General features: G+C 46.8%; 1 protein-coding gene across 1 annotated transcript in view; it reads left to right on the top strand.

Moving 5' to 3' along the window:
* Positions 1-19,743, top strand: part of LOC136586617 (macrophage mannose receptor 1-like) — a 300,895-nt gene that overhangs the window by 29,935 nt on the left and 251,217 nt on the right. The window contains exons 7-8 of the mRNA XM_066584760.1: positions 4,929-5,086; positions 18,276-18,389. Coding sequence (XP_066440857.1) covers positions 4,929-5,086; positions 18,276-18,389 — 272 coding nt within the window. The remainder of the gene's footprint in view (positions 1-4,928; positions 5,087-18,275; positions 18,390-19,743) is intronic.

The following is a 19,743-nucleotide window of genomic DNA, read 5'->3' on the forward strand; positions in this document are numbered from 1 at the left end:
TCGGATGGGAATTTTATCATCAGCTTGTCCGCCAGGGTCCTGTGGTATAGCAACACTCTCGAACCCCTTTCCTCTTCGGGAATAAGAGTGGAAAGGTTCTCCTTATACCGTGGGTCGAGCAGTGTGTACACCCAGTAATCCGTAGTGGCCAGAATGCGTGCAACGCGAGGGTCACGAGAAAGGCATCCTAACATGAAGTCAGCCATGTGTGCCAGGGTACCTGTACGCAACACATGGCTGTCTTCACTAGGAAGATCACTTTCAGGATCCTCCTCCTCCTCCTCCTCCGGCCATACACTCTGAAAGGATGACAGGCAAGCAGCATGGGTACCGTCAGCAGTGGGCCAAGCTGTCTCTTCCCCCTCCTCCTCATCCTCCTCATACTCCTCCCCCTCCTCCTGAACGCGCTGAGATATAGACAGGAGGGTGCTCTGACTATCCAGCGACATACTGTCTTCCCCCGGCTCTGTTTCCGAGCGCAAAGCGTCTGCCTTTATGCTTTGCAGGGAACTTCTCAAGATGCATAGCAGAGGAATGGTGAAGCTAATGATTGCAGCATCGCCGCTCACCACCTGGGTAGACTGCTCAAAGTTTCGAAGGACCTGGCAGATGTCTGCCAACCAGGCCCACTCTTCTGAAAATAATTGAGGAGGCTGACTCCCACTGCGCCGCCCATATTGGAGTTGGTATTCCACTATAGCTCTACGCTGCTCATAGAGCCTGGCCAACATGTGGAGCGTAGAGTTCCACTGTGTTGGCACGTCGCACAGCAGTCGGTGCACTGGCAGATTAAACCGATGTTGCAGGGTCCGCAGGGTGGCAGCATCCGTGTGGGACTTGCGGAAATGTGCGCTGAGCCGGCGCACCTTTCCGAGCAGGTCTGACAAGAGTGGGTAGCTTTTCAGAAAGCGCTGAACCACCAAATTAAAGACGTGGGCCAGGCATGGCACGTGCGTGAGGCTGCCGAGCTGCAGAGCCGCCACCAGGTTACGGCCGTTGTCACACACGACCATGCCCGGTTGGAGGCTCAGCGGCGCAAGCCAGCGGTCGGTCTGCTCTGTCAGACCCTGCAGCAGTTCATGGGCCGTGTGTCTCTTATCTCCTAAGCTGAGTAGTTTCAGCACGGCCTGCTGACGCTTGCCCACCGCTGTGCTGCCACGACGCGCGACACCAACTGCTGGCGACGCGCTGCTGCTGCTGACACATCTTGATTGCGAGACAGAGGTTGCGTTGGAGGAGGAGGAGGAGGAGGGTGGTTTAGTGGAGGAAGCATACACTGACGCAGATACCACCACCGAGCTGGGGCCCGCAATTCTGGGGGTGGGTAGGACGTGAGCGGTCCCAGGCTCTGACTCTGTCCCAGCCTCCACTAAATTCACCCAATGTGCCGTCAGGGAGATGTAGTGGCCCTGCCCGCCTGTGCTTGTCCACGTGTCCGTTGTTAAGTGGACCTTGGCCGTAACCGCGTTGGTGAGGGCGCGTACAATGTTGCGGGAGACGTGGTCGTGCAGGGCTGGGACAGCACATCGGGGAAAGTAGTGGCGACTGGGAACTGAGTAGCGCGGGGCCGCCGCCGCCATCATACTTTTGAAGGACTCCGTTTCCACAACCCTATACGGCAGCATCTCAAGGCTGATAAATTTGGCTATGTGGACGGTTAACGCTTGAGTGTGCGGGTGCGTGGCGGCGTACTTGCGCTTGCGCTCAAACACTTGCGCTAGCGACGGCTGGACGGTGCGGTGCGAGACATTGCTGGATTGGGCCGAGGACAGCGGAGGTGAGGGTGTGGGTGCAGGCCAGGAGACGGTAGTGCCTGTGTCCTCAGAGCGGGGTTGGATCTCAGTGGAAGGTTGGGGCACAGGGGGAGAGGCAGCGGTGCAAACCGGAGGCAGTGAACGGCCTTCGTCCCACCTTGAGGGGTGCTTGGCCATCATATGTCTGCGCATGCTGGTGGTGGTGAGGCTGTTGGTGGTGGCTCCCCGGTTGATCTTGGCGCGACAAAGGTTGCACACCACTGTTCGTCGGTCGTCAGGCGTCTCTGTGAAAAACTGCCAGACCTTAGAGCACCTTGGCCTCTGCAGGGTGGCATGGCGCGAGGGTGCGCTTTGGGAAACAGTTGGTGGATTATTCGGTCTGGCCCTGCCTCTACCCCTGGCCACCGCACTGCCTCTTGCAACCTGCCCTGCTGCTGCCCTTGCCTCCCCCTCTGAAGACCTGTCCTGAGTAGGCATTGCAAACCAGGTGGGGTCAGTCACCTCATCGTCCTGCTGCTCTTCCTCAGAATCCTCTGTGCGCTCCTCTCTCGGACTTACTGCCCTTACTACTACCTCACCGATAGACAACTGTGTCTCATCGTCATCGTCCTCCTCACCCACTGAAAGGTCTTGAGACAGTTGCCGGAAGTCCCCAGCCTCATCCCCCGGACCCCGGGAACTTTCCAATGGTTGGGCATCAGTGACGATAAACTCCTCTGGTGGGAGAGGAACCACTGCTGCCCAATCTGAGCAGGGGCCCGAGAACAGTTCCTGGGAGTGTTCCCGCTCCTGAGCATGTGTCATTGTAGTGGAGTGAGGAGGCTGGGAGGAAGGAGGAGCAGCAGACAGAGGATTCGGATTTGCAGCAGTGGACGGCGCAGAACTGTGGGTGGACGATAGGTTGCTCGAAGCACTTTCTGCCATCCACGACAGGACCTGCTCACACTGCTCATTTTCTAATAAAGGTCTCCCGCGTGGACCCATTAATTGTGCGATGAATGTGGGGACGCCAGAAACGTGCCTCTCTCGTAATCGCGCAGCAGTCGGCTGCGATACACCTGGATCAGGAGTTCGGCCTGTGCCCACACCCTCACTTGGGCCTCCGCGTCCTCGGCCGCGTCCACGTCCTCTAGGCCTACCCCTACCCCTCAGCATGCTGTATTACCAGTGATTTGATTTCCCAGGCAGGAAAGAAATTGGCACAAGCCTGCTGTTAAACGTAGCTGGCTGCGTATGATTTTTGTTTACGTTCTGCACCCACCACACACGTACCCAGAACGCTGAGGACTGTCAGAGGCAGGCCAAATAGAATGTTTCCCTTTTTTTTGTTAAAGAAAAGGCCCACTGCGTATATTCAATCAATAATATATGTCATCTGGCCCTGCAAATGTGTCACAGAACTGCAAGGTTGCAGAGTTATTAACTACAGCAGAGCGGTGATTTTTCGCAGGCAGGAAAGAAATTGGCGCAAGCCTGCTGTTAAACGTAGCTGGCTGCATATGATTTTTGTTTACGTTCTGCACCCACCACACACGTACCCAGAACGCTGAGGACTGTCAGAGGCAGGCCAAATAGAATGTTTCCCTTTTTTTGTTAAAGAAAAGGCCCACTGCGTATATTCAATCAATAATATATGTCTTCTGGCCCTGCAAATGTGTCACAGAACTGCAGGGTTGCAGAGTTATTAACTGCAGCAGAGCGTCGATTTTTCCCAGGCAGGAAATAAATTGGCACAAGCCTGCTGTTAAACGTAGCTGGCTGCGTATGATTTTTGTTTACGTTCTGCACCCACCACACACGTACCCAGAACGCTGAGGACTGTCAGAGGCAGGCCAAATAGAATGTTTCCCTTTTTTTCGTTAAAGAAAAGGCCCACTGCGTATATTCAATCAATAATATATGTCTTCTGGCCCTGCAAATGTGTCACAGAACTGCAGGCTTGCAGAGTTATTAACTACAGCAGAGCGGTGATTTTTCCCAGGCAGGAAATAAATTGGCGCAAGCCTGCTGTTAAACGTAGCTGGCTGCGTATGATTTTTGTTTACGTTCTGCACCCACCACACACGTACCCAGAACGCTGAGAACTGTCAGAGGCAGGCCAAATAGAATGTTTCCCTTTTTTTGTTAAAGAAAAGGCCCACTGCGTATATTCAGTCAATAATATATGTCTTCTGGCCCTGCCTACACAATTCTGTCCCTGTAGTATTACTGCAGGGCGCAATGCTCTGCACAGCCGATTTAAAAAAAAAAAAAATGCAACACTGCTAACAGCAGCCTGCACAGTTCTGCACACGGTTAAATGTGGCCCTAAGAAGGACCATTGGGGTTCTTGAAGCCTACACTCACTCCTAACACTCTCCCTGCCTAACCACCACTTCTGTCCCTGTAGTATTACTGCAGGGCGCAATGCTCTGCACAGCCGATTTTGAAAAAAAAAAAATGGGCAACACTGCTAACAGCAGCCTCCACACGGATAGATGTGGCCCTAAGAAGGACCGTTGGGGTTCTTGAAGCCTACACTCACTACTAACACTCTCCCTACAGCAGCTCCAACACTATAGCACTGTCCCTCAGCTAACTCACAAGGCATCTGAGGCGAGCCGCGGGAGGGGCCGATTTTTATACTCGGGTGACATCTGATCTCCCCAGTCACTCACAGCAGGGGGGTGGTATAGGGCTTGAATGTCACAGGGGGGAGTTGTAATGCCTTCCCTGTCTTTCAATTGGCCAGAAAAGCGCGCTAACGTCTCAGAGAGGAAACTGAAAGTAACCCGAACATCGAGTGGTACTCGTTAAGAGTAACGAGCATCCCGAACACGCTAATATTCGCCCGAGCATCAAGCTCGGACGAGTACGTTCGCTCATCTCTACACAGTATATAGACATTAGGGGTTGTTGATCTCAAATGTTGATCCAGGGATTACTCGGGCTGCTATTATGGAGTCAGGAAGAAATATTTTTGCTTGTTGGTTTTTTTTCTTGCCTTCCTCTGGACCAACAATGGGGGTGGAGGTTGAAACAGACTGAACTAAATGGGCATTGTCTTCATTCATTCTAACATACTATGTTACTATTGATTACCTATACTGAGGATAAGCCATCAGTAGATTACAACTGAACAAGCCTATTAAGTGTTGGATTAATGTTTGCTACATCTGTAAATATTTCTTCTAGGAGGTGCGGAGTATGTCTGGATAGGACTGAATGACTTGAAGACTCAGCTGTTTTTTGAATGGAGTGATGGATCCCCAGTGACATATACAACATGGCAGAGAGGAGAGCCATCTCACCTCAAGAGCGAACAAGAGGACTGTGTGGCGTTATCCACTAAGGTATGACACTCTGAACCCGGCATTAGCACATTAGTCGGCATTGAACAATTTGCTCCTCCATATCATAGTCTAGCGGACTGCATTCTATTAGGGTTTAAGGCGATTGCACCTGCCCTATCGCGATTGTGCCTGTGTCAACTGTGCCTGCTCTGCAGCATATCAGGTATTGCATTTTTTGGCTTTTTTTTTTTTTTTTAATAATTGAGTATTTATTAGAATTTTTTATAATAAACATAAACAACATTTTACCGTTTTGGAAAGACACCTTAAATAGGTGAACGGTATTCATAGCAAAATTGGAATTCAAACATCAACATAAACAAAAACATATACAGATATACGAACATAAACAAAATTAGCGGAGGTACATTTCCTTATTTACGGGAATGGTTGTTGCTCTAGAGGGGGTTCTTGGTTGTGTAGTCCAGCCAAGTTGCCCAAAAAGATGTACGAGGGTGTTGAGAAACAAATCTACGTGAGTAGGCTTCCTCCAGGTGGAAGGTAAGTTCCACCGAGTTTCTAACCTCTGTTATGGATGGAGCTTCTTTTGATTTCCAGTGCTTAGCTATTGCTAGACGTGCCGCTAAGATAATATGGGAGGTGATGGCTGCATAGAAAGGGGATAATTTGTCTGTTTTCAGGAAACAAAGAGCGAGTTTAGGGTCCGGGGGGACGTGTTGGTTTGTGACAGAGTGTATTAGATTAAATACTAGGTTCCAAAAGGACCGTATGGAGGGGCATAGCCACCACATGTGGAAGTAGGTACCCTTTGCACCGCACTCTCTCCAGCAATTTTCTGAGATTGAGGGGTTCATTCTCGCTATCCTAGCTGGGGTAAGATACCAGCGGAGGAATATCTTCTGGGAAGATTCCCAGTGGGAGATACCATGTGAAATCTTTTTCGTCCATGAGAGCACCCGGCCCCACTCCTCCAGACCGAAAGTTTGTTTGAAGTCAAGCTCCCATAGGGTCATGTGGTTAGATTTAGTTTGGGCATTTTGGGAGAATGAAGACTCGTAAAAGGTAGATATGCCTCCGGAGACCTCTGTTGATAGTGAATAAAAGATGGAGGCCACCTTAGGGAATATGGGCTTTTGAACATCTATAGATTGTAAAGCGTACCTTAGTCTTAGATGCGAGAAGCCTAGTTTATTGGGGAGTTTATGTATCTCACTTATTGTGGGGAAGTCCATAATGGACCCCTCTCTATAGAGGTCTCCAATCTTTTTAACTCCAGATTTCTCCCAGATCCCATATTCAAAATCTGGGAGGATGGAATATAGGAATCTCAGTGGGAGGAGTGTGGCCGGCACCTTTTCTGAGGACGAAGAGACTAGTTGGTTCCATATTTGTACAGACGCTTGGATGCTTGGTAAAGGATGGGGCGGGAGGGGGGGGGAGAAGCTCCTAAGAGGGAGATCAAGGGGGTTCCCAGGGTTGCTGCCTCTATGCTCACCCATTTCTTTTGGGATACCGGGGTCCACCAATGTTTAATTTGGTCCAGTGTAGCTGCGGCGAAGTATCTCTTAATGTCAGGGGCTTGCATACCCCCTAGCTCATATGGTTTTGCCAGAGTTGAGAATTTAATTCTGGCATGTGCTCCTCCCCAGATAAATTTGTTGATAAGAGCTTGGAGTTTTGATATAAAGTAGGTGGGGATTGGGATAGTGACCGTTCTAAAAACGTATAATATACGTGGGAGAATCATCATTTTGGCCGCTGCTATTCTGCCAGCCCAAGAGATAAAGGGTTTGCGGAATTTACTTAGAATGTTCGGGATGCGATGTAGGAGTGGTGTATAGTTTTGGGAAAAGGTTAGGGAGCTAGGATATGTTATATTGATACCTAAGTACGGCAGGGAACCCTTGCACCAGGAAAAGGGGAAGGATTCCGAGATAGACTGAGTGGTCTTAGCGTCTATGCCCAGATTTAACATTTGGGATTTGGTATCATTGATCTTGTAATATGAGACCTCACCAAATTTGGCTAGAGCAGTTTGGGCCTGTCTCAGGGAGGGCAACGGGTTTGTAATGGCAAGAATAACGTCACCTGCATATAATCCAATTTTATGTTCCTGCGAGGCTATTTTTATTCCCTGGATGTTTTGGTTACCTCTGACCATTTCCGCCAGCGGTTCCATGATAAGGGCAAATATTAGGGGTGACAGGGGGCACCCTTGCCTCGTACCGTTGGATATAGCAAACGGGGAGGAGAGGCATCCTGAGGATAGGACCCTTGCAGTCGGTGCCGAGTACAGGGACAAGATAGCAGATTTGATGGGTCCTAAGAAACCGAATTTTTCCAGGGTGGCTTCCAGGAATCCCCAGTGTATGCGATCAAACGCTTTTTCGGCGTCTAACGCCAAAAGCAGGGCCGGGGTTTTATTCCTTTCTGCCACCCTGACAAGATTCAAGAATCTTCGGGTTCCGTCGGGGGCCTGCCTTTGGGGGACAAATCCAACCTGGTCTGTTGCCACTAATAGGGGGAGGATCGAGAGTAGTCTTGTGCTAAGAAGTTTTGCGTATATCTTAACGTCTGTGTTCAGGAGAGAGATGGGGCGGAAATTAGCCGGGGATGTGTTGTCCTTCCCAGGCTTAGGGATGGTGACAATCAAGGCTTCCAGCATCTCAGGCGGGAAGGAACCACTCCTCATTGCTCCATTGAACACAGACGCCAGATGGGGGGCAAGAGTTGGGGCGAATTTTTTGTAGTAGCCGTTAGAGAAGCCGTCAGGGCCAGGGGTCTTATGTGGCTTTAATAACTTAATTGTATCCAATACTTCCTGTGTGGAGATTGGCGCAGAGAGGGAGTCTAATTGCTCTGGTGAAAGACAGGGGAGATTTATGCTATGTAGGAAATTCTGTATGTCCACCCTATGGGGATGGTGAATATTTGGGTTGTCTTTTAGATTGTATAGGGAGGAGTAATATGCAGCGAACGCGTTGGTAATCTCTTGGGGGTGGAAAATTTTTCTGCCTTGGGAGTCAAATAGGTGTCTAATTCTGTCTTTTGCTCTTACTTCTTTTAGTTGTTTTGCTAGCAAGGCCCCAGTCCTGTTGTCATGAGCATAGAATTGCATTTTTAGTTTTAGAAATGAGATGTCATGCTTGGAGACTAATAGGTTTTGGAGCTTTGCTCTAAGGTTAAACAGGTCTGCTGTCTTTTGTATGGATGGTTCTTTTTTGTTTGAGGAATCTAGGGACTTGATTTGCCCGATCAGCCGGTTGAATTCTTCGTCTCTTTTCCGTTTTGCTCTGGCTCCAATTTTAATAAACATGCCCCGCATGTAAGCTTTATGAGTGTTCCATACGGTAGCCATGTTCGGGACCGAACCTACATTGTTTGCGAAGAAGCTCTCTAGCTCTTCTTTAAGGGATGATTCGTGTTCAGGGAGGTTTAGGGTGTATTCATTCAATCTCCATGGAGATGATGGGGTGAAGTTGACTGACTCTCTAAGGGACAGGGATATGGGGGCGTGATCGGACCATGAGATTGTTCCGATTTCAGCCTGGAGGGTATTTTCTAGGCCCCTCTGCGGCAGCAGGAATACATCAATCCTGGAATAGGATGCGTGAGGCGCCGAGAGGAAGGTATAATCCTTCTCCGACCCGTGAAGGCATCTCCACACGTCGTAAAGCCCCTCTGCATGGATAATTGGGGCAACAGGGGATATGCCCCTGTTGCTCACCGTGGAGTCCAGCTCAGGGTCCAGCACTGAGTTCAGGTCTCCTCCGATAACTAGGTTTCCTTCCCGAATTTTGGCCATTTCTGTCATGACGTGTTTGAAGAATTTAACTTGTCTATTGGGAGGGAAGTAGACATTTACCAGGGTGTACGTGGTGTTGTTTATCTCGCATACCAATATTAGGAAACGACCTGCTGGGTCTGCAAATAGGTTTCTTTGGGAGAATGATACATTTTGGCTAACTGCTATCATTACTCCTCTTTTCTTTTTTTCCCCACTAGAGGCCAGGAAGATGTACGGAAATTTAGGGTGTTTACAGGGGGGATGCTTGTCCCTTAGGAAATGGGTCTCTTGGGCAAAGAAAACATCAGAGTGGGATTTGATGGCCTGCCTCCAGAGCATACTCCATTTGAAAGGGCTGTTTAATCCTTTTACGTTTAGGGAAGAAATGTTAACTGGCATGTCTACTGGGGAGTTTGTGGGCTGGACTGTCGTGGCGTCTTAGTCTATCAGGGTTGGCGGAGTGTAAGGGGGGGAAAGACCTCCTAAACACAATTTTATAACTAAATAAAACATGAAAATAAACATCAATTTTTTTTTTTTTTTTTCAATATTAAATCTTTATTTGGGATATAGACATGTAATATACACACAGTTTATAAGACATGTAATAGTTGCAGACATGTTAACATTACTATGTTGTTGTTTTCTATTTAAATCATGCAATTGTCAAATCCCATTTTTTCCTTATATCAATAATATTGGAACGGATAAACATTTTCAGAAATTGTATATAAAAGAAATACTTCGATACAACATGTATCGTATTGAATGAACTTGGCATTTTTGTGCAGCTTTAACTTTTTCTAATAAGGTTACCTCCATAGCTCCCATGCCTCTTTGTGTTTTTTTAAAGAGTTGTTTCTTAGTGCTATCCACTTTTCGAATAATTGTTGTTCTGCCATACGGTCCCTAAATTCCCCAAAGGATGGAGGTGTGGGCTCTCTCCATCTTCTCGCAATGAGAGATTTTGCTGTCATAAGGGCATGACCCAGCAAATAACTAATTTTTGTAGGGTATTTATTTAAGCCAACCAATAATAAGGTTAGTTTTGCGGATCTTGTGATACGGGTTTTTAGAATTTCGTCTAGATGATTAAGAATAAGATCCCAGTATCTCTCAAGAGCAGGGCATGCCCAAAATATGTGCGTTAGAGTACCCTTTTGGTCACAGTTCCTCCAACATTTGTCATTGGTGTTTTGGAATCTTGTGGCCAACAAGCACGGTGTGTAGTACCATCTCAGATTTACTTTAATTTGTGTTTCCAGTATCCCCAGACCTTTGGTTGAGCCACATGCCGTTTTATACGCCTTTTCCCATGATTCCGTTGAAATAACTGTACCCAGTTCGTTTTCCCAACTAAGCATATGTGTTTTTTTGGATAATTTGTTGTCGCCTGTCAGAATATCATAGAAATATCTGGTTTCAGACTTTCTCAGGAGGGGTTCTGATGTGATCTTTCTTTGGACTTCCATCGGGATTTCTATCTTATATATAGGAGACTTTTTAAGGAAATTTTTTATTCTGGTATAATTGAAGAGGTCTTTTTGGAGAAGGTTACATTTTTCCTGTAGGATTTCAAAAGGTTTTAGTTCCTCTCCTGTCATTATGTCCTCTAAGTTTTCCACACCCCTTACTCTCCAGGTGTCAATTCTTAAATCAGATATAAACAAGTTTAGTATTTCAATTGGCAGTTTTGGTTTTTTGTGGGTATCGTAGGTGGCTACTTTTTTTGTGTATTCTTCCCAAATTTTTAGGGAGGATGCCACTGTAGGAGGCAAATTTTTGGGAGGGATGTTTAGGGCAAGGTTGGTTGACATGGCCGCGAGTGATGCGCCAAGTAGCAGTAGGTGTCCTTTGGGTGTTTTTGTGAGGCAAGTTTCCATGCCTACCCAGGCCATTGTGTTGTCTCTTTTTGTCCAGCATCTGGTTTGGTTCAGGATAGTAGCTTTAAAATATTTTTCTAGGTTAGGTATATCTGCGCCTCCTTTTCTCCGGTTTGAGGCTAAGATTGAAAGGGCTAATCGTGGTTTATTTCCCTTCCAAATGAATGCAGATAGTTGTGCTTGTAGTTTTTTGATTGTGCTTTTTGATATGGGGATCGGCAGGACCCTGAAAAGGTATAAGATTTTTGGCAATATTTTCATTTTATAGGTCATGATCCTGCCTAGCCAAGATAAATTTATTCTTGATAGATGGTCGATTTCTTTTTGGATTGTTTCTAAGAGTGGAGTATAGTTAATTCCCTCTAGTTTATTTATGTCCGCAGAAAGTAATATGCCCAGATACGGGATGTTGTCAGCCCCCCATTTGAAAGAGAATTCTGATTGGATTGCGTGCTGTAGGCTTTGTGGGATGTTTATGCCTAGTATTTTTGATTTGTCAACATTAAGCTTGTAGTAGGATACTTTGCTAAAATGTTCGAGGATCTGGCAGGCAGCTCTCAAAGACTCCAGGGGGTGTGTTAATGTGAGGATAATATCATCGGCGAATAGGCCAATTTTGTGTTGGCGGGAGTTTAGAGGAATTCCTCTTGTTTCTATAGAGGATCTTATGATTTCGGCCAGGGGTTCCACCATGAGGACATATAGTATAGGGGAAAGTGGGCATCCCTGGCGTGTACCATTGGAAATGGTAAATTTATCTGAAATGTCGCCATCTATTAACACTCGAGCTGTGGGGTAGGAGTACAGGGCCCGGACGGCGCGAATCACACCCCCCCCGAGGCCAAATTTATTTAGCGTTTGAAACGCATATCCCCAGTGAACCCTATCAAAAGCTTTTTCTGCATCCAAAGCTATCATAGTTGTTGGGGATCTAGAGATTTGTGAGGAATATAAAAGGTTGAGAACCCTCCTCGCGCCGTCCGAGGCCTGCCGCCCCTTTACAAAACCCACCTGATCAGAATGCACAACACTCGGTAGGACATCGAGTAATCTATTTGCTAATATCTTTGCATATATCTTGACATCTGTGTTGAGCAAGGAAATGGGCCTAAAGTTTGCTGGATCGTCTGGCTCTCTTCCTGGTTTGGGCAACACTACCACCGTAGCCTGGAGCATCTCTTCAGGAAACGATCCTTTTTCCATAGCTGAACTGTAGAGTTTTCCCAAGTAGGGAGATAGGGAGTTTGAGAACCATTTATAATATTCTGCCGAATATCCATCTGGGCCAGGCGCTTTTTGGTTTTTCATGGAGGAAATTGTTTCCGCCACCTCGGATACCGTTATTGGGCGATCTAAACTAGCGGCTTGGACTGAGTTTATTGATGGTAGTTTAATTTTATTCAGGAATTTTTCTATATCTTCGTTGTTAGGGTGGGAAGTTTGTGGGTCATCTTTTAAGTTGTATAATTTACTATAGAATAGGCGGAATGCTTCCAATATTTGTTTCGGGTGGGATATTTTAAATTCTTTGTTTTTTGAGTTCCAAATGTATGGGATGTTAGTTTTAATTGACTTTTTCTTTGTCAGGTTTGCCATCCATTTAGAGGGTTTGTTTAGGGATGCGTAGACATTAGCACGTTGGGAGGTTATTTCCCTGTCGTGATCCCCTTGCAGCACCCTACGCAGTTCTAATCTTGTTTTGAATAGGTCGTTATATATTTGCTGGTTTGCATTAGTCTGGGCTAGACTTTCTAATTGTTGGATTTTTGTCAGTAAGGTATCAGTTTTTTCTAGTTTTTCCTTTTTGTACCTAGCTCCTAGTTTTATAAGGATACCCCTCATGTAAGCTTTGTGTGCTGTCCAGAGCAATTCAGGGCTTACATCAGGCGTATTATTTAAAGTGAAGTAGTCTTCAATTGCGTTTTGGATATCTTTTTGAAATTTGGGTATTTTCATTAGATAAGTATTGTTTCTCCACATTTTATGAAGGTGGCGGAATCCCCCAATTGCCAGAGATGTCAGTATCGGGGCGTGATCCGACCAAGTTATTGTGCCAACCTCAGCCCTGATTGTAGAGGTTATGAGAGACCTGTCTACCAGGCACAGATCTATGCGAGAAAAGGACCTATGTCTTGCAGAGAAAAATGAGTACTCCCTGGCGGAGGCATTGAGACACCTAAACGTGTCAAAAAGTGCGGCTTTCTTTATCCAGTTGCCTAGGGACATACCCCCTCTCACTTTGTCGCTTGTGGTGTCGACAGATCTCTCTGGTACCAGGTTAAAATCGCCATTTATGATTATAGATCCCTTGGCTACTTTGTTTATTTTTTTGTTTATTTTGTTTAGAAATTTGATTTGGTTTGAATTTGGGACGTATACGTTAGCTATAGTGACCTGTGTGTTTTTTAGCGTGCCCACCAGTACTATGTAACGTCCTTTTGGGTCACATATTTGTTTATCAATTTTTAGCGGGGCTGTGTCTCTAAATGCTATCAGCACTCCTGCATGTTTCTTTTGTGCGCAGGCTTGTATAACCTGGGGGAATTTTTTGTGTGTCATTCTATGACTGTCTGTGTCTACTAAATGTGTTTCTTGGATACATACTATATCCGCGCCGAGACGGCATGCTTCTCTCCACACGGAGCTTCTTTTGTAAGGGGAATTCAGGCCATTGGCGTTCAGAGACATCAATTTTGTGGCCATTTTCGCATGGCGGGTCGTTTGCACGGGAGGACGGAAGACTGGAGGTATCTGTGTTTATCTGCCAAAAAATAATTGAAACGAGAAACAACAACAAACGAGTAATGCATCAGATTACCAGTATCAACCTTGCTACCAGAAGTGTTTTTGCCATGTGAAGAGAATACCGCACAGGATAGTATTGAACAAGTTGTAACTGTTCCTTCGCTGGTAGCGGGTTTTTGCATGAGACGCAAGGTGAAACAACAATAAACCTTCAAAAAAATGTTTATACAAGCTTGTGCCTGCATGTTCGGTGGGGGGGGTCAAAGTCACTAAAGTGAGAGGACTCACATCTCTGTATTCCAGAATGGACTGTAGATTTAATGTGTCCTTAAGTGTCCTTTGGTTTTTTAAACGTTTTTTTTTTTTCTTCTTTTTCCTTTCCAGGAACATAAAGAGGGAAAATTTAGTGGGATCTTTTCTTCCTTCTTCTTGTTCTAGCTTTATTTTCCAAACTTGTCGGAACTGCTTTTCTCGGAGGTAGAGGGCGGAACTTGTTTAGGGGCGGGGGTTGGTACGCCCCACGATTTTAGTGTCTCCATAGCTGTAGAGGGGCTGTGAAATACATATACTGTATTAGCTTTTGTAGCAATGATTTTTGTGGGGAAGCCCCATCTGTAGGGAATATTTGCCTCTCTCAATGCCGTTGTTACAGCTGCAAAACTACGTCTCGCCTCCATAGTAGCTTGTGACAAGTCTATGAATAGACGTATGTCAGCATAAGGACTTGGAAGCACCTTTAGCTTTCTCGCAGTGTTCATGAGTGCCTCTTTGGTGCTATAGTGATGTATGCGTACTATGATGTCTCTAGGTGTATTTTCCTTGAGAAACTTTGGGAGGGGGAGTCTGTGGGCTCTGTCTATCTGCAGCTCCTGTTCTGGGATGTTCGGGAGGATCTTTTTAAGGAATCGTGTGATAAATCCCTTTATTTCAGAGTTGGAGATTTTTTCTGAGACACCTCGCAGTTTGACGTTGTTACGTCTATTTCTGTCCTCAAGATCCGTTAATTTTTGTTGTAGTTTGGCAACAGTCCCCTCTAATTCGTAGTGGGCATCAATCAAGGAGTTGTGGGATTTAACTATCTCTCCCATTTTTGTTTCTGTTTTTTCTATACGGTTGTTAACCTCTTGAACTGAAGTGTCAACATGAGATGTTAGGCTTTTTAGATCTAGCTGTATAGTTTCTCTCAGAGCTAGTACTATCTCTTTAATATATAACTCTGAGGCTGGCTTATCTGAGGCTGATAGATTAGCTAGCCCGCTCTCCTTGCTATTTTGAGCATTTGCAGGAACTTCAGGGGCTTCTATGCATGTGTTATCTGACATTCTCTGCCTCTGCTTCTCGGGACTGCTTGTGGGGGAGGGGGCACTCAGTGACAGCGTGTCCGAAGCCATCTTATCTCCCTTAGAGCGCTTTATGCTGTCTTCTATCAGGGGAGGGTTGCTTGCTCCCATCTCTTGTCCTGTCTCTGGGATATCTCCTGTCTCCTCTATCCCCTCTGCAGTGTCCCCTCGCTCACCTTTGTTAGCTGGGATCGGAGCCTCCTGCACCTTAGCTGTCTGTGAGCTGTCGGCCATGTCAGAGGGGGGGCTGCGTGCTGGGAAGAAATCCTCCAGCCTGGCAGGTTTAACTTTTGTTGTTCTCCTCCTTGTTGCCATAGCTGGGTTCCTGGTAGGGTCCTGCAGCTTGTGGTGTATTTTTTGTTCTTCTGGAGTTGCTTTGATGTTGCTTAGAGTCCTGTTCTAGACGGAGCCTATGCAAAAACTTCCATCTTGGTGCCTCTCTAAGCCACGCCCCCCAATAAACATCAATTTTAAACATAATCAAAACATTGTTCACCCAGCGCCGATGTGCACTGGATGAATGGACTTTAGGGGGGGATAGAATCTTCAAACCATCCACTTCGGGCTCTACTATAATGAAGAATGAAAGTGGGTCTTGGCCTTTTTCAAGCACCAGTTACGCATGTTTGCCTCGCCTGTCGGCGATCGACCAGTCTTTTTCGACTCTGGAAGGTGGGCTCCCCGCCGTCCTCGGGGATTGCTGGGTTGTGGGGATTTCCCATTGTTGTAGAAGGGAGATGCCTTCCTCTACTGAGGTCGCAATATGGAGAGTTCCGTTTCTGGAAATCAAAAGCTTGGTTGGGAATCCCCATCTATACTTGATGTGGGCCTCTCTAAGGGCTGATGTAATTGCTGCGAATAGTCTACGTGACTGCAGGGTGGCCGCTGAAAGATCTGGGAATATTTGAATATTCTCATATGGGGCCGGCAGCGTACCCCTACGTCTTCCCACTGATAGGATTTCCTCTTTTATTTTGTAAAAATGGATCCTTGCCAGGACGTCTCTAGGCGCTGACTCAGGGACGGAGCGCGCTTTCGGGATCCTGTGGGCTCTATCGATTGCATATTCTATTTCGGGGAGGTCCGGGAGGAGTGTTTGTAGCATTTTAAGTAGGTACTGTGGTATATCAGAAGGAGGCACGGCCTCCGGGATTCCCCTGAATTTAAGATTATTCCTTCTGGAACGGTCTTCTAGGTCGACAACCTTCTCTCGCAGCCGGGCTACTTCTTCTTCTAAATTGCCGTGAGCGTCCACCATCTCGTTGTGAGCTTTTGTGAATTCCCCGAATTTTTGTTCAATATGATCTGTTCGGGTAGCTAGGTGGTCTATGTTAGATTGGAGTCGCCCGGATAGGTTTTGTATATCGTTGGAGATGTCTTTTTGCAGCGATATTAGCATGTTTTTCAGGGCGTTTATAGTTAAAGGGCTCTCGGAGTCTGGGTAGGCTTGTAGGTTGTTGATAGTAGCTGTTTGCTGAGAGGCTTCTTGCGGTTTATTGCTTTGAGTCTTCTTTGCTGCGGGGCCCTTGGGTAAAGGCGTGGATGGAGTGGAATCTTGAACATTCCTCTTGTCCCCGCTTTTGGGGGGAAGGTTAGGACTGTCCGGGGAAGGAGACAGGGAGCCCGGGGAGGGGTGTTGTAATGGGGCCTCAGGGCTTTGAGAGATGGTAGTTGCTGCTGCTTCAGGGTTCTTCGGGTGTGGAGTCGCCGGTGTGTTCCTGCCGCTCCGTGGACCCGGAGGGAAGAACTCCGAGAGTCTTCTTGGGGCAATCGCCTTGGTGCGGCGTTTCACCATTGCGAGTAAATAGAATCTGCAAAGTATGCGGTAAGAAAGTCTCTTTTGGTGTTCCGACCGTTTCACCAGAGGGGATGGTATCTCTGTAGAGCCGTGGGAGACGTGTTCCGGTTAGTTAGAGTAGTTTCAAATGGGCATTGGTGCTAGGTGGCCTTGCTTTGCGCTGTTTTAGAGCCGCGTGTGTCGGGAGGAACTACATCTCTCAGTCGTGTTGTGCCATGTTTGGTGTGGGGGGGACTTTCTCCTCCAGGGCTCTCAGTGTGCACAGATGTGGTAAAGTGTTAATGTGAATTTAACACTGGGCCAACTGGCCGTTGAGGGTCTTCGATTTGTTTCCCTTCTCCTAAGTAGCAGGGCACTATGGAGGCACCAGCTCTTGTTTTCCTGTCTGAAAGTTGCAATTTTATATTCTTCTAAGGGGTTAATTTGCTTTCAGAGGGGAGAGTTTATGTTTCTTCCTTTGTGGGGTGCTGTTCTATTGAATAGCCACTAGGTGGCAGCAGGCTTTCGTTAATTGCACGTCTGCTTTTGCTCCGTCTGCAAACTCTTGTGTCTCTCCTCCGTGTGCCGTTGGTATCTCGCTGCTGGGAGGGGGGGGGGGAGGTTATGGGGTCCCCTGACTTTGTGGTGGCCCTCCTCACCTTTACAGCGAGGTGTGTGTATGTGGGACTCACCGGATCCAGGGTCCCGCAGCCTCCAGTCGGGCCGGAGCGTTCCGCCTCCCGTTCCTGCTCTCCCAGCTGTACCCGAAGCCCCGGTGGTTCTCGCGGGGGTCTTGGGAGCCGTGCAGCCTCCAGCTGCAGCAGCCGCACTTGTGCTCTGTGGAGCGGGGACTTCGCCGCCCGTCCGGTGCCTCCGGCGGCCGGAACTTCAGTCCGGGGATGCGTCTCTCCAGGTAGGCCACACTGCTTGCTCTCCGCCTAGAGACCCGCGGAGGGTCTCAAACTGTTCCTCCCAGTGCCACGATGCCAGCGGTGGTGTTCTGCGGTCGGCAGGGATCTGTGGAGCCCCGGGATTTCGCCACAAAGGTCACGCCGGTCTGGAGCTCCCGAGGTGTGCTGTCTTCCCGCCGCTGGCCAGACCACGCCCCCCATTTTTTGGCTTTTATCAGTGAATGACACTCTGAACCCGGGTGGTGAGTTCAATGGAAGTGTTTAAACAAAGGCTGGACAAGTATCTGTCTGGGATGATTTAGTGACCCTGCGCTGAGCAGGGGGTTGGACCTGATGACCCTGGAGGTCCCATCCAACGCTACCATTCTATGATTAAGATGTTGTATTTATTAACTGGCCGGATTAAATCACTGATATGTAATCTTATACACCAGTCACTCCGATACTAGCAATATAAAATATCACATATTGTTACACTGCAGCTTCAATGCTCACAATATATCCATACACAGCATGCATGTAGCCTTTGTCCATTACACACTGGTGTATTATGTGATATCACTGTGTAAAGTGTGCCTGTTTTTTTTATACAAATGTATACAGCATCCATCAAGCTCCATAATATACCTGTCTTCAGTAAGCTCCCTCTAGTGGTGGCTGCAGGAAGCCAGAAAACTATCTTCACACTGTAAAGTGATGTAAAGCAGGTGATCAGGACACTGTACAAGTTGCTGGTAATGATCTTTGGTATAGGTGATATTCACATCTTATAAATTCTTATACAGGACGGACAGTGGGCAGACATGATGTGTGAGAAAACGTTTCCATATATTTGCAAAAGAAAACCGCTGCCAAATGATCAAGAACAAGGTATCAATCTGAACCCTGGATGTGATGAGGTAAAGTAAACATTATGTGGGTGACTTATCTAGTAAAAGCAGACATAAAAATCTGCAAGTCTAGATTGTGAATTTTTTTAAACTTTTTGCCATGTGTGCTTGTGCATGCAACTTTCACAAAACCGTGTCATGGTTTTAAACACCCGTCTTAATACATTTCACTCTATGTGGGGAAAGAGGTTCTTTTGTAAGGACAACCTGTCCATGTGCCTATTAGAGCATATGGGCATGATAGAGTGAGATCCCTGAAAAAGAATGCGTCTCCCATTGATGCCTAATAATCATGTATTAGATGGTTAGCCAGACTCTTTTTTTTATGGGTTTCAACAATCTCAATGTAGTTACAAAGTATTCTTATACTATATACCTAATTTGGTGCTGTTCCTTTTCCAGTAGTTCCCAGGGTTCCGTACTGCCTGCTGCTCTTCTTACAGCACAATGACATATCAGCTAATATACATGACCAGTCAATTGCTCACTGCAAGGAATGGCTTTTGCTATGTGCATATAGGCATCCTTCAAGTCTAATGAGGTCATGTGATCTGCTGGCTGCAGGTTGCTTAGAATTGATTTTATAGTTTCCATTTGTTACTTCCTCTTTTGTATGAAGTGGTATAAAAATCTCACCCTCCAATGGACTTTTGGATTAGGAAAATTGGAGAATAGATTCCACATCTTCTGTTCTGCTGTGGCACGTCTGCTGGTGCTCCTTTGGCTATGTACTCTGTGATAGACCTTCCCAGTACTTGTCTTTCTGTAGGCAACTGACCAGTGTGCACAAATCAGCTCACAGGAGGGAATGAGAATTCTATAGTGTAATCAACCAGAACTACAAGGGGGTGCTGATCAGCATTGAGCCTTACCCAGATAAAAATCATCTAGGAAGCTAAAACTGTCCCACTTTTCTACATATTGCCCCAGGATGTCAACACACTTGTCACATCTCTACTGCAGCTTTTAAGTCCCTGCAAATAGAATTCTTCCGACCGCTCATTTGCAGCATTAGTTGCCTTCCAAACACTCCAAACTGTTGTCGCTTTAGGCGGTTTTTGGGATTGGGGAATAGATGGTAGTCAGATAGAGCTAGGTCAGACAAATAGTTTTGATGGGACATCAGTTGAAAACCTAAGGAGGTCATTTTTGCAATACTGGCACCTGCAGTGTGTGACTGGGGAATTGTCACACAACAGGATGACACCTTTTGGAGACCTTTCCTCAATGTCTTTCCTTAATATTTTGCCTCCGCTTTGTCAATACTGAACAGTAATATGTTACATTGATGCTTGAACCATCCTTTGGGACGTAGTCCACGAGCAGAACTCCCTTTTATACTCTGTGGCCTTCTGTTCTCACA

This window comes from Eleutherodactylus coqui, chromosome 12, assembly GCF_035609145.1.
Source record: "Eleutherodactylus coqui strain aEleCoq1 chromosome 12, aEleCoq1.hap1, whole genome shotgun sequence".
Taxonomy (NCBI): domain Eukaryota; kingdom Metazoa; phylum Chordata; class Amphibia; order Anura; family Eleutherodactylidae; genus Eleutherodactylus; species Eleutherodactylus coqui.